The sequence below is a fragment of the Myotis davidii genome, unplaced genomic scaffold, assembly GCF_000327345.1.
Source record: "Myotis davidii unplaced genomic scaffold, ASM32734v1 scaffold251, whole genome shotgun sequence".
NCBI classification, from domain to species: domain Eukaryota; kingdom Metazoa; phylum Chordata; class Mammalia; order Chiroptera; family Vespertilionidae; genus Myotis; species Myotis davidii.
The window spans coordinates 165,539-180,499 of NW_006282378.1; the positions used below are offsets into that span (position 1 = coordinate 165,539).

Below are 14,961 nucleotides of genomic sequence, written 5' to 3' on the forward strand. Positions count from 1 at the left end.
GTCTGGACCCTGGGGGCAACCAACCAATGTGTTTCTCTCACATTGATATTTCTCTCTGTCTTTCCTTCTCTCTTCCACTCTCTCTAAAAATCCAATGGAAAAATATCCTCAGGTGAGGAATAACTAAATAAATACACTCATCCTTCAGCTTTTACTAGAAAGTGTTCCTGGATTCCCAAAACAGATCAAGCCCCTCTTGCTCTTCTCCCTCAACCACCATAATACTTACTTGCTTTGTCTTTAACCGTTTGTGGTTACCTCGTCCACATTGGTCTCTTTATTTAACTGTTACATCCTGGAGAGCAGGAAGTATATTTATTTTTGTTCACCATTGTATCCCCATCTCCTTATTTACATTAGTGCTGTAATCTTCCATCAATAGTTTGTCTCCTGGCCTCGGTGTGTTTTTCCTAATGCTTAAAAGAGTAGTTTGCTCAACAAACATTGGTATGATAGATTACATTAATAAATACCTACCACAGTATCTGAAACAAAGCTGACCTTGAGCCAAAGCTGGTTTGGCTCAATGGATAGAGCGTCGGCCTGCGGACTGAAAGGTCCCAGGTTCGATTCCGGTCAAGGGCATGTACCTGGGTTGCGGGCACATCCCCAATAGGAGATGTGCAGGAGGCAGCTGATCTATGTTTCTCTCTCATCGATGTTTCTAACTCTCTATCTCTCTCCCTTCCTCTCTGTAAAAAATAAATAAAATATATTTTTTTTAAAAAGCTGACCTTGAATAAATATATTCATTCATTCATAAATGTACGAATGAATGGATGAACTTTACTTCAGAAGTTGTTCCAAGACATTCTAGGCAACACACAAGTGAAATCCATTTATCACTATGTCCCAGAAGTATTTACTAACCACCCACTGTGTGTCAGGTACTCTTCTGGGGACTGGAGATACTCTAGTTTACAAAAAAGATCCCCCATATCGTGAACTTAGGGAGTATTTACTCCAGAGCACTGTACCTGCTAGGAATAGAAGCATAAATGTAACCTTTGTGCAAAGACCACAAGAGCCATCCCAGGCCCTCCCGCAACCTTTCCACTTCTTGGACATCTGATATTGGGAAAGAAAGACATTCAGTATCTCAGACCTCATGGAGGTTTATGCTCCTCCTAGCTTTCAGAGTCTGTAAGTCTAGATAAACATGTTTTTAATTAAATGGATCCTTGGAAATTCACTGGGAAACTTCATTTTTGAATGATAATCCTTAAAAAAAATGTATCCATCATAAAACATTAAATATGTCTAGGGTAGAATACCAAAACAAAAAGGCATCCTCATATATCCCAAGAAACCTGAAACACCAATAAGAAAGGATATATGCACCCCTATGTTCATAGCAGCACAATTCACCATAGCTAAGATCTGGAAACAGCCTAAGTGCCCATCAGTAGATGAATGGATTAGAAAACTGTGGTACATCTACACAATGGAATACTATGCTGCTCTAAAAAGGAAGGAACTCTTACCATTTGCAACGGCATGGATGGAACTCTGCTGCGGGAAGGCCGGGGAGGGTTGGGGGGCGGGAGGTAGTGGGGTAAGAGATCAACCAAAGGACTTGTATGCATGCATATAAGCATAACCAATGGACATAAGACACTGGGGGATAGGGGAGGCTAGGGGACTGTCTAGGCCGGGGGGAAAATAGACACATATGTAATATCCTTTGTAATAAAAAATTTAAAAAAAAAAGGCATCCTCAAGAAACTGGGTGATCTGTATCCATGGGAGCGCCTAAGGGAGACTCCAGCCTGGGGAGACAGGGAGCTCTGAACAGTGCAACAGCCAAATGGCTACAATTTTCTATTTATGTCCTCAGGTCTGGAAGCAGCTGAAAGCAACACAAACATGCTCACCGTGAATGGGATTCTGGGGGAAACAGTTACTTTCCCTTTAAATATCCAAAACATACAGCAGATTACCAACATTAACTGGGTGAGTTCCAAAACATCCGTTGCTGTTGTAGTGGCCCTCCCAGGCGCACCCCTCCAAGTCATTGTGACCCACCAAAACTATAAACAACGAGTAAACGTCTCAAGTCAGAACTACAACTTGGAGATCAGCAATCTGAGGCTGGAAGATGCAGCGATCTACAGAGCTGACATAAATACAGAGAACTCTGAAAAGGAGACACTCACCAGGACCTACAAACTTCAAGTTTATCGTAAGTCATGGGAAGATAAAGGGCTTGTTTTTTATTTTTACTTTGCAAATTTGCTATTGCAGAACAACTGTATTTCTGACTACTGGGTTCCCTAAATCATTTTATGCTTATAAATAAGCATCACTATATTAATACTTTTCAAGAGGGTATGGCTTTGCTTGTTTTTAGCAATGTAACCTTCTATCAGCATTTGTCCCATGGCCTTGTTTTTCTTTTCTATAAAATGTGAATAATCATAGTATTCACTTCCCATGGTTATTGTGAGGACCACGTGAGACAGTGTGTGCAAAGTACTTTAGAAAACTTTTTATTTTGAAATAATTACAGGTACATAGAAAGGTGTAAAGACATGTACAGGGAGGTTCTGTGTCCACTATACTCGGTCTCTCCCAATGGTAACATCTTATATAACTACTAGAGGCCCAGTGCAAGAAATTTGTGCACCAGTAGGGTTCCTAGCAGCTGCCAGCTGCTGGCCAGGGCCTTCCTTCGTTCTGTGCTGCCCCCTGGTGGTCATCGCTCATCATAGCAAGCGAAGGGACTCCCTATCAGTTGAACTCCAGAGGGGACACTTTGCAAATTAGGCTTTTATATAGATAGATAGTTCAATGTCAAAACCAGGAAATTGGCATCTGTGCAAGAAATAGAGCTTACTTTAGATTTCACCACTTACACAGGCACTGATTTATGTGTGAGTATACGTGTCGCTCTGTGCAATTTATTTACATAGTAGAGGCCCAGGGCATGGATTAGTGCACCAGTGGGGTCCCTCAGCCTGGCCTGCACCCTCTCACAATCTGGGACCCCGCAGGGGATGTTGGACTGCTGGTATTGGCCTGATCCCCCTAGGCCAGGCCAAGGGACTCCACCGGTGCACAAATCCATGCACTGGGCCTCTAGTATGCATATAAGATCTGTGGTGAATCTCATCTTGCCTCCCCCCTCCCCCGTCTCTCTGAAATTCATCCATCTGTTCCATGTTTTCATGCCAATGCGTGTGTTAGCTATCGGTGGAATAGTCGAAAGGTCACTTAGGCTTTTATATATACTAGAGGCCCGGTGCATGAATTTGTGAACAGGTGGGATCCCTCAGGGTTGCCTGCAGGGATTGGGCTGAAACCCGCAGTCCAACACCACCGGCAACTCCTGCCTACCGCTCCCGTTCATCCTGCCCCGACTGCACCTGACGTGGGCTTGTGCCAGTCAGTCCCTATCGGGAGAGGCTCATGCCGCCACAGCAGTGCTCACCAGCTGTGAGCCCTGCATCTGGGCCCATCCCGAGGTGGGGGGAGTGGGGGGCAGGATGCAATCAGCCCTCCGGGCAGGCAGTAGGATGCCCTTGCCAGCCTGGGATCCAGATCTATCCCGCTGATGTTCGCACCAGTTGTCAGAAGCCACCTGGTGGCCACTTTCATATCATTTCTTCCTTGCGGAGCATCTAGGGAGGGGAAGCGGCACTGGCGTGATTGTGCCGGTGGCACCAGTCCATCAGTGCTTGGCCCATTCTCCAGAGATTGGATCTGCAGGGCTACTGAGGGAGGGAGTGGCTGCTGCAGGGCTGTGAGCCACTGGGACAGGTCAGTCAGCTGAGCAGCGCTCCCGCTGTGGGAGCACACTGACCACCAGGGGGCAGCTCCTGCTTTGAGTGTCTACCCCCTGGTGGTCAGTGCGCATCATAGCGATCTGTCATTCGATTGTTTGGTTGTTTGGTCGCTTAAGGCTTTTATATATACAGATAAGATGTAGCTTCATGTAACTACTTCCACAATCAAGATACTTAACTGTGCCATCACCAGACGTTCCTCATCCCTTTATAGTCACTCGTTACTGCCCCTTTCCCCTCCCAAGCTCCTGGAAGACATTGATCCATTGTTCATATCGGTAATTATGTTAGTTCACAAACGTTTACATAGATGGAATCGCACAGTATGCATGCTTTTGAGGAGTCATCCTAACTATTGCAAGTATCAATAGTTTGTCTTTCATTATAGGAGAACCTTTCATAGCATAGATGTACGAGATTATTTAACCATTCACATATTAAGAAATATTTTAGTTGGAATTAGACCTCTTGCCAGCTATGTGACCTTGAGCAAGTTGTTTTGTTTAATCCAAAATGGCCAAAATGAAAAATAGTGATAACCCTAAATGCTGGTGAGGATGTGGAGAAACTGGGTCACTCATACATTGCTGGTGGGAATTTAAATAGATTGGCTATTTTCTTTTTAATGAAAAATTACTCTTAGAAGTTCTGAGATCTGGAGAGAGCTAAAAAGCCATGAAAAGGTGTGGAGGTAACTTAAGCCATGGAGACAGTAAAGGATCGGTGCTTGCCAGGGGTTTGGGGGAGGGAGGGATAAGCAAGCAGAGCACAGAGGGCTTTCAGGGCAGTGAAACTCTACTGTATGATCTATCATGCTGAATACATGTCACTACATATTTGTCAAAACTCATAGAATATACAACACCGAGAGTGTATATCACCTGTGAACTTTGGGTGATCATGATAGTGCATCAATGTACATTATCTATTGTGTGTACCACTCTGGTGGGGATGTTGATGATGGAGGAGGCTGTGAGTGAATGGGGCAGGGTACACATGGTAACTCCCTGTACTTTCTACTCAGTGTTTTTAAGAACCTTAAATTGCTCTAAAAGATAGAACCTATTTTAAAGGGGAAGGGGAGTCCTCAGATAAATAGCAGTGATGTTTGCACAACAACGTGAATGTACTTAACCGTACAATTAAAAATGGTTAAGCCGAAGCCGGTTTGGCTCAGTGGATAGAGCGTCGGCCTGCGGACTAAAGGGTCCCAGGTTCGATTCTGGTCAAGGGCATGTACCTTGGTTGTGGGCACATCCCCAGTAGGAGATGTGCAGGAGGCAGCTGATCAATGTTTCTAACTCTCTATCTCTCTCTCTTCCTCTCTGTAAAAAATCAATAAAATACATTTTTTAAAATGGTTAGAATACTAAATGTTATGCCATGTATATTTTATCACAATACATTTTTTAAATTAAAAAAAATGGTTTTACATATGATTTCATTCTTGGGCATTTATCTCAGAGAAACAAAATCTTATTTCAGGCAGAAACTTGTATACAAATATTCATAGCAGCTTATTGCAATAACTTTAAGATGTTTGTTTTCATCCCTTTATACATTTAGTTGCAACTTCTTTGCTGAATTGGATAGTGGCTTTCAAATACTGGAAGAATATTTTCTAATTTGTTTTTATTTTTTTAATTTAATTTTTTTGTTGTTGTTGCTATTGCAATGTAATGGCCATAGACAGGACACACTTTTAAGTTTAATCTTCTTTAGTAACCTTTCCTCCATTGCTTTCTGAAGTCTAGAGCAACCATCAACAAGACAATAAATCAAGTCCAGGTTTGTAGCATTTGCCAATTCCTGTGATATAAATACTCCCACTGTGGCTGATTTTTTATATTAAATTTATTCAGGTGACATTGGTTAATAACATTATATAAATGTCAGGTGTACAACATCTGTATACAATATTGTGTGCTCACATCCCAAAGTCTAGTTTCCTTCCATAATATATTTGAGCCCCTTTGCCCTACCTGTCTTCCCCTTTGGTAACCTCCATTCTGATGTCTGTGTCTAAGTTTTTGTTTTATTTTGATAGTTTGTTACTTTCTGTTTTATATTTCACATATGAGTGAAGTCATATGGTTTTTATCCTTTTTCACCTGATTTATTAGCATCATAGCTTCAAGAACCATCCATGAATGTCACAAATAGATCATTTTAAGACATGCAGAGTTGGAAAGACTTTACACATCATTACAAAAGACAGATACATAGATATAAATAATTTTTAGAGCACAAATAATGGTAAATTGTCAAAAAATTAGAAAGTGAGTTTTGAGTATTTATTCCGTTTGTTTTGAATATGGTTTATTTTATTTTAACTTTTCATACTTTGCTTTTACATGATAGCCGTGTTTAATAAACATTTGAAAAAAATTTTTTAAATATAGCAGTTGGCCCTCACAAGCTGGTATAGGCTAATGTGTTTCCCCTTCATAGGTAGGCTTGGGAAGCCGAAAATTACTCAGAGTTTAACAACATCTTCGAACAGTACTTGTAATGTCACCCTGACCTGCTCCGTGGAGAAAGAAGAAAAAAATGTGACATACAATTGGAGTCCCATGGGGACAGAGGGTAGTGTTCTCCAAGTCTTCCAGACTCCTAACAACCAAGAGCTGACTTACACCTGTACAGCCCGGAACCCCGTCAGCAACAATTCTGACTCCATTTCTGCCCAGCAGCTCTGTGCAGGTAACAGCTCTGTCCATCTTTCCTGGAGTCCTACCGATCACTCTGGAGAGCTGTAAGGCCTGAGTGTGGGCCTCATTCTCCAGGGCAATGTGCCCCCCTTATGCTAAGCCTGGTCCCCAGGGGCCTCTCCTCCCAGGAAGCCCTGGAAACAGGTCCAAACCAGAGGGATGATCCCTGGTTCAGTTTCTAACCCTGACTTTCGATAGCAGAAAGTATAGTTTCCCTCAAAGCTCTGGTACTCCCCTGGAGGGTCCCCAATTTGGACGATGCCCCTGGAATGTGGCCAAGCCTGCCCAGTTGTCTCACTGCCTCTTCCATTTCCAGATAGCCCCACGGGCCTCCATATTCACCATGCTGGATTGCTGAGTGGACTGGCTGTGCTCTTTCTGGTTATAGTCATCCTACCTTCAGTGCTTTTGTTCCTTTTTTGCAAGAAAGGACGAGGTAGGATTTCCCCAATGTGGAAATGCACCTTCCTTCTCCCTAGGACTGGAGTCACTTACCCAAGGTGGTGTGGAGAGGTCTTTTGTCCCAGGAAATCAGCATTTCTACAATCCCCACCCCACCAACCACACAATCTCCCAGACTGATGGCCCTGCCTGTATGGTATCATTCTGAAGGCTCTTCAAAATCTGTTCATGGGATCACCAGTATCTAGTGGGCCCATAGCTTGGGTTCAAGTTTAGCACCCCCATTAATAAGCTGTGCTCCATTAGGCATGTATCTTTACCTCTCTGGCTCAGAGTTCTTAGATGTGATATAAGGCTTGGGCAGCGGTTCTCAACCTGTGGGTCGCGACCCCTTTGGTGGTCCAACGACCCTTTCACAGGGGTCGCCTAAGACCATCCTGCATATCAGATATTTACATGACGATTCATAACAGTAGCAACATTACAGTGATGAAGTAGCAACGAAATAATTTTATGGTTGGGTCACAACATTAGGAACTGTATTTAAAGGGCCAGAAGGTTGAGAACCACTGGATTAGAGGGTCTTCGGGGTCACTTTCAATTCCATCATATTTTTTACTTTGGAGAGTCACTGAGGAACATGTCCTAATTTGGTATTCCATGGTTGTCACTAGATTTTTCCAGATCCCTCTGGATTCTTCTGTATTTGTGCTATTTTCAACTCAGAAAAGCTGACCTTCGCACCTTAGGGGGAAATTACACCATTCTATTTGTCCTGACCCCATATCCACCCCAAACCTCCCCTTCGCTCAAATCAGAATAAGAAACCTGGATGTGGGAGGCTCTCCCTCCGCTTCCCGGTTCTTGACTCTCCTTTGGTCTGATTCCTCAGGTTCCTCCTTCAAGATCTTCCATAAGAAACCTGGTAAGTTTTCAGCCACAAGTTTCTCTGGATGACGATTGGGAGAGACGAATTCACGGCAGAGTGGTTAAGGCTAAGCTTGTGCTTTGCAGACAGTCTGGGGCGCGCAAGTCAAACTCGCAGCCCGCGGGCCACATGCCTTGTTTATTTGGCCCGTGTTAGTCTTTGAGTTTGACATGCTTGGTCTGGGGTGAAGGTCCCAGCTTTCCCCTTATCAGCTACCAGTTATTTTATCATGGTGAGTCTCCATTTTCTCAATTATAAAATATGCATAGTCGTGGGCTAAATGGAATTCCACATGTAAAACACTTGTCTGGTGCCTGGCACATAGCAAGTACTCAGTCAGTGTTAGCTACCATACCTATCGTGGATGGGCCCTGGCTTGCCCTCATGATGAGAAGTCACACAACCCGCTCAGGCCATAGGTGATCTTCAGGGTTCCTCAAAAAAAGACATCTGTCTTCAATACCTTACAGCAAGCATGTCAAACTCGCAGCCTGCAGGCCACATGTCTCGGTTATTTGGCCCATGTTAGCCTTTGAGTTTGAAATGCTTGCCTTACTGTCTCTTGGGAAGGAAAAAAGGCTGCTTTTTTTTTTTTTTAATATATAAGTGAGACAAGAGAACACTCAGTCTAGCTCACTCATCAAGTCTGAGGCAGGGGCTGGACAGGACTAAACTCTGAAATGTTGGATCCTTCTGAGATAGCTCATCTCAGATCTGTTAAGTGTGGCTATGTTAGTGCCCTTGAACATGACGACTCTAAATTCTAGCTGTATCTTTTCAACTTGGTCCTAAAATGTTCCATGTTAGGAGCTAAGAAAAGCGGTACACTGGGATGAGTGCTTCTACCAGCCCATAAATTATTAAAAGTAGAAACGTGTCTCTCCTGTCTGCTTCTCTGTAGCTTCACACAGAGTCTGGCACATGGAGGGAGCTTAATCAATGTTTGACTGTGTGAGTCAATCGAGCAAGCCTCAAATAAATGTTTGTAGGGCATCTGCTATGTGCTTAACATTGAGGCAATAACAGTAATGTATGTACCAGAAGATTCCAACACAGTATATAACTAGAGAGACTCAATCTAGTAGAAAAACCAAGACCTTCTCATTAAAAAACAACTAGCCATGCAAGGCAGTCACTGCTATGTGCCAGAGACACTAAGAAGAGCCTGGGTAGAAGAGCTACTTTGACTGCCCACGCAGAGATTGAAGAGTCTCTTTAGCCTAATGCGGTACTCTAGAAAAAAGAATTCCCACTGAACTCTGGGTGAGGCTTGAGCTGGGTGTTTCCCATCGCACATGGAATCCCTAGAAGAGAGAAAGACAGTCCAAACACCCAAGCATCCATCTCAAGAGGATGGGAGCCATCTCTTAGGGCTTCATTTCTTCACCTTAAAAAGAAAATATTAGACTAGACCAGCAGTGGGCAAACTACGGCCCGCGGGCCAAATCCAGCCCATTCGGCTGTTCTATCCGGCCGGCGGAACCGAAAGAGGGAGGGTTCTCTTGCTCTCCCCTCCGCTCCTTCACCAGCAGCAGTGTTAACATGTATTAGTTCACACAAACACTCCATCCATGCTTTTGTTCCGGCCCTCCAGTCCAGTTTAAGAACCCATTGTGGCCCTCGAGTCAAAAAGTTTGCCCACCCCTGGACTAGACCATCTCTAAAAAGTCATCCATCTTTTGATTTTGGTTGTGTGTGTGTGTGTGTGTGTGTTTGTTGTTGTTTTTTTAATCCTCACCCAAGGATATTCTTCCATTGATTTTTTTTTTTTTTTAGAGAGAGTGGAAGAAAGGAAAAGAGAGAGAAATATCGATGTGAGAGAAACACATCAATTGGTTGCCTCCTGCATGAGCCCGACCAGGGTCCGGGCCAGGGAGGAGCCTGCAACTGAGGTCCATGCCCTTGACCGGATTCCAACCCGGGACCCTTCGGTCTATAAGCCAATGCTCTATTCACTGAGTCAAATCAGCTAGGGCCGTGGTTGGCAAACTGCGGCTCGCGAGCCACATGCGGCTGTTCGGCCCCTTGAGTGTGGCTCTTCCTAAGCCTTAGGAGTACCCTAATTAAGTTAATAACAGTGTACCTACCTATACAGTTTAAGTTTAAAAAATTTGGCTCTCAAAAGAAATTGCAATCATTGTACTGTTGATATTTGGCTCTGTTGACTAATGAGTTTGCTGACCACGGGGGGCTACGGCAAATCATCCACCTTTTGCATACTGTGTTTCTATCTTTATTTGTGATGCAGATGCTGCCTCAAAGAACACAATATACACATATGTCAATGCTCCAAAAGATCCTCAGCCAGCAGAGCTCAGAATCTACGATGAAATCTCCCTGTCCAAGGTGAGCTGATGCAACTCATGGATCTTCACCAGCTCTCCCAGGTCAGGGAGTCACTGGGAGCAGGCCTCTCTTTACCACTGCCTCGCCAGAAGCCACAGGCAAGAATCTGGAAATACCATATCAGGGAAATACCGTGTCAGGGAAATGATGCCAGGATTCTCTCTATGGGGACAGAAAGGTGGTCAATTGTCACCCCATGGCAGGCCCCAGGATGAGGCCCTAAACTTTCATGTGGGGGTCTGGCTCAAGGTTAGATGAGAATCATGATTAAGAGTGAAGCACCCTCTACAGGGGACAAGCTACAAGAGAGCCCCTGGTGTGAGGTGAGGGCTGTTCCAGGTGAACAGGTTGCTTAAGGAGGCTCCAAGGTCACAGAGCTGAGAGAGGTGCCCTTGAACTCGATTAACTTGTCTGCCTGCAGCAGCAGCTTACTTTGCTCAGACTCAGAGTCGCTCTGTCCCACCCCTCCAACTCCCACCTGCCTTTGACCTGCCTGCCCCTCCCTCACCTTCACCCTGAATCAGTATTTTACCTGGTATCGCCTTTCCCTGTGCCTCTGCCAGGCTGCTCCCCTGAAGGGGTAAACTGAGGCCTGCCTGATGAATCTAGCACTGTGTTTGGACTGATAGGGCAGCGGGGTCCATAAAGCCCATGGAAAGCTAATACCCTGACTAAGCGAAACTCGGTCTCCACCATGCAAACCCGTCTTCTTGATTTTTTTTGCCCAAATGCTACCCACCCTCCCATCGCACCCTCATCTGACCCAGAACTTCTCCAAAGCTGGGTGGAAGCAGAGCTGAGGCCTGGAGAGAAGTCCACCTGGTGAAAATGCTACCAGGGAGGAGTGATGGGCAGGGTTAGAAGTAGGAAGGGGGACACATAACACTGTGCTTGGGTTCCATGACTAAGTGAATGACAGGTGTTTTACAGGTGCTTCCCACCAAGGAGAAGCCAGGAAACACAACATTTTCCACAGTGCAGTACTCTGATAATGCCAATCCTTTCTAACGTTTTATCCCTGTTGTCATATGTGTTCCAACAATTCTGCTATTACACCTGTTCATTCAACAAGGGGCCAGCTATTTTCCTTGGGACTCCTCCCTAGACTTCTCAGGACTACTGGCTGAGGGCTTTGGTCTAAGGTACTTCCACACATGCACAGAGCCCTACTCCCCAGGTCAATGGTTATTCACAGGCTGGCCTGTTTGGGGTGCTGATCCCTCCCTTTAAGTGCAGGACCCCGTGAGCCCCTGATCATAGTGTGGAAACCTCAGCCTCTGCAATACCCAGGGCTCTGTTAGCTCACGGTGTGAAAATAAGAAAACAGGTGCCTCCCGGCGGCCCACACCAGGTACACAGACTGGCAAGTAGAACACAGGCTCATTTCGGCTCCCATTTGCCCCCTCAGCTGAGTTTTACAGTATGCAACCTGAACCACCATTTGTCGTGGTCTAGTGACAGTCACAAGTCCCTCTGCTTCAGTGTCTTTCCCTGGAATGTGCAAAGGAACAGTAAACCCTGTCCTTTAACAGAACTTTCCATTTGGGGGATCTGTTGAGGGGCGATCACCATCTGAGGGTCCTCATTTCTGCTACTGTCAGAAGGACAGCTTTGGGGTCCCTTGGGGAATCAAATGTTTAGAAAGTGTTCCTGTTTAATAGCTGAGCTAATATGCAGGAAGCTAATCATGAAAGATAAATTTGAACCCAGGAGTCTAGAAAAATGGGAAAATAATGATAATAAATGAATGGTGGGAGGATATATTGGGAACGTGGAATGGAATGTAAGTGAATCCATAAGTAAAAAATCAAGAGCTGATTCTTTAAGGCATCTGTGAGCCAGACAAGTAGGAAAGTTGTAAAGGTAAGTTGTAAAGTCAAGCGCCCCACAGAAAGAGACAGGGGGCCTTTTTTCCTCAGTGATCACCAAAGGGAAGGAAGGAGAAGGAAAAAAGAGGTGAGTGAGGCAAGAAGAGAAGGAAAAGAAAGGAGGAAGGAGAAGCAAGAAGTGAGGGGCAAGGTGCTCACATGTTTGAACCAGGATCTGAAGGAGAGTGGGAGGAAACAGAGGAGGAGCTCGCAGTGTGAAGAACTAGACTTGAGGAATTCATCAGGGAGTCCTGAATTGAGATATCCCAAAGTGAATCCTCTAGACAAGTTGAATGACGATTATTCATTGGTCAGTATGTGATTTAAGATCAAAGACTCCTCAAGCCAGTGGGCAGGTTGCCTGCAGTGTTCTAAACTGGAGCACGAGAGATGCTAGCAGAGGTGACTTGCCACGGTGAATAGAAGGTACAGAAGGAACTGGGCCTCAACTAGGAACAAGGAAAGCAAGTGGCTTGAGCCTGGCTGTTGCCTCAAGCCTATGATCAAAACCATTCCCTCCTGCTTTTTTCTGGGTGAGAAAGTTGATGACCCAAAGGCTTCCAAATGGGGCGGCTGGGGCAGAGGTGAAAGACTCAGCAAAGAGCAAGGCCCTGCTACCCCAGACTCTTCCTCAGGGCAACTCCCCTGGTTCCTCATGGGAACCGGAATTCCCCAGCAGCACCTTTATGTTAACATGTCCTCTCTCTCCCTCTTGGGCACAGGTGGACAAAACCATCGGCACTCAGGACAGCAAACCTAGGACTCCAAGCTACGTATCTGTGATCTAGGCTGCCAGACAGCATCCTCTCCATGGAAACTAAACCATAACCACAGATAATGGCAGATACCCTGGACCCAGACTCTCTCTGCCCAGCTCTTACCTGAAGACTGCAAATCGCCACATCCCAATATGAAAACTAGGAAGCCCTCTGCTGCCGGACATAGCTTGTGCTTAGATAGACAGATGGACATGGGCCCTTTCTGAAATGGGTGAATTGCCTTCTGGATGAATAAGGCAAGTCCCTCGGCACAGTGCTCTCCAATCTTCTTCACATCGCAGCACATGTACAAAATATTTTTATGGCACAATGAAGTAAACAACCAAGACTGCTCATGCCTGGAGGCTGCCTGTGGCTAGAGGCCTCTTGTGATTACAGGTGATGACCCTTCCCAGCAACTCCAAACACAGAGAGGACCCATATTGTGCACATCTGTAGATACGCCGTGGCACGCCACCTAGGATGCTTTGCTGACACTCAATGTGTGGGAGAAGCCCTGGTTCATGGCTTGGGAAAGTTAGGCAAAGGCCCCCTTTTTCCTTTAGGCAGATGCAGCCCCTCAGAGTGTGAGCTGCATGCATTTCAGCCTCCACTTGCCCCCTTTACCCCGGAACCTTTGTTCATGTACAACTGGCTGGACCAGTGCAACCGTACATGACGGTACAACGTGAGAAGTCGTCGGAGTTGTGGCTCTCAGCAGTACAGACACGCTCCCCAAATACTGTGCTGGAAAAGGCACTTTCTGAGGGATTCTAGTGTGTTGGGCCATTTCTCTTCAGGCCCTACTTCAAAAGCTTCATGAGACTTTTTTTCCAGCCAAGCTTTCCTTCTGTGTCACTCTGTGATGGTTAACTTTACGTGTCAACTTGGCGGGGCCAGGGGCGCACAGATATTCGGTTAAATTTTACTCAAATGCATCTGTGAGGGTGTTTCTAGGTGAGATTGACATTTGATTTTGTAGACTAAGTGATTAATCCTGTTTTCCTGGGTGGGCATCACTAAATCCATTGAAAGCTTGAATAGAACAAAAAGGTGAAGTAAGGGAGAATTCTCTGTGTGTGTGTGTGTGTGTGTGTGTGCGTGTGTGTGTGTGTCTTCGAGCTGGGACATTGGTCTTCTTCTGCCTTTACACTTGCACTTGGACTGTACTTACACCATTAAGCTCTCCTGGCTCTCAGGCCTTCAGGCTCAGACTCAGACTAGAACTATATACCATCGCCGCTCCAGCTTGCCGACTACAGATCTTGGGCTTTCTCAATCTCCATAACTACAAGAGCCGATTCCTTACTATAACTAGTTCTCATTGTCTGCAGAACCAGGCAAACACATTATGCAAGCAACCTCAACACCAAGAAGCCATGCCCAGTACCCCATTCTCCAAAAGAGAATGACAAGTTATATCTCTGACACTTTAGGGGAACTAAGTGCAACCCAACCATCAGAACAAGAGACTTGAAAGAAGCAAAGTCATTCTCGAGCAGGAACTTGAGAGATGATGTTGCAGATTATGAAACTAGGCCCAGCCCAGTGCCCAAGGCTTCACCCAGAGCGTCATAGAGTTCAGTTCAAGGTTAGGTGCTCCTCCCTCTCCCCAGCCACGTCTGAGCGGAACACTCAAGTGAGTATTTGAAAAATTGCTCCCCTTATGAGCTAATAAATATAACCAGCTAAATCCTAAATGCCCACAAACAACCCCAGACTGAACAGCAACACTAAACTGCATTTAGGCAGAACGAGGATGTCAGTCCTAGTGAATGGACCCATAAAACCCCCTGGCCCCACTATCTTTAGCACTTTGTTGGGGCTGCAAGGCCCCCAAAGTATGAGATGAGTGTAATGTCTGCCCTGGGCTAACTGAGAAACCAATTCCAGCACAGACACTACACCTAAATCCTGAACTACATACGACCTGGAGTGGCACCAGCTAGCACAGTCAGAAAAGACCTGATGGGGAAGCAGAGCTGAAACTGGGCCTTGAAGGATGAATAGCATTTGGCAGAGAGTGAAGAAGACAGAGGGCATCCACATGAGGAAACAACCATAAACAAACAAACAAAACAGCCCTGGATCTGCATGATGTATTTTGGGCACTTCCCCAGATACACCATGTATGGTCACAGCCCCTTGCCTATGTGTGGCACA

At 45.4% G+C, this 14,961-nt stretch overlaps 1 protein-coding gene across 1 annotated transcript in view; it reads left to right on the forward strand.

Moving 5' to 3' along the window:
- Positions 1-14,954, forward strand: part of CD84 (CD84 molecule) — a 32,266-nt gene extending 17,312 nt beyond the window's left edge. Inside the window, exons 3-8 of the mRNA XM_006752828.2 lie at positions 1,838-2,182; positions 6,237-6,488; positions 6,813-6,932; positions 7,791-7,823; positions 10,075-10,172; positions 12,763-14,954. Coding sequence (XP_006752891.1) covers positions 1,838-2,182; positions 6,237-6,488; positions 6,813-6,932; positions 7,791-7,823; positions 10,075-10,172; positions 12,763-12,828 — 914 coding nt within the window. The 3' untranslated portion in view covers positions 12,829-14,954. The remainder of the gene's footprint in view (positions 1-1,837; positions 2,183-6,236; positions 6,489-6,812; positions 6,933-7,790; positions 7,824-10,074; positions 10,173-12,762) is intronic.
- Positions 14,955-14,961: the final 7 nt, after the last annotated feature.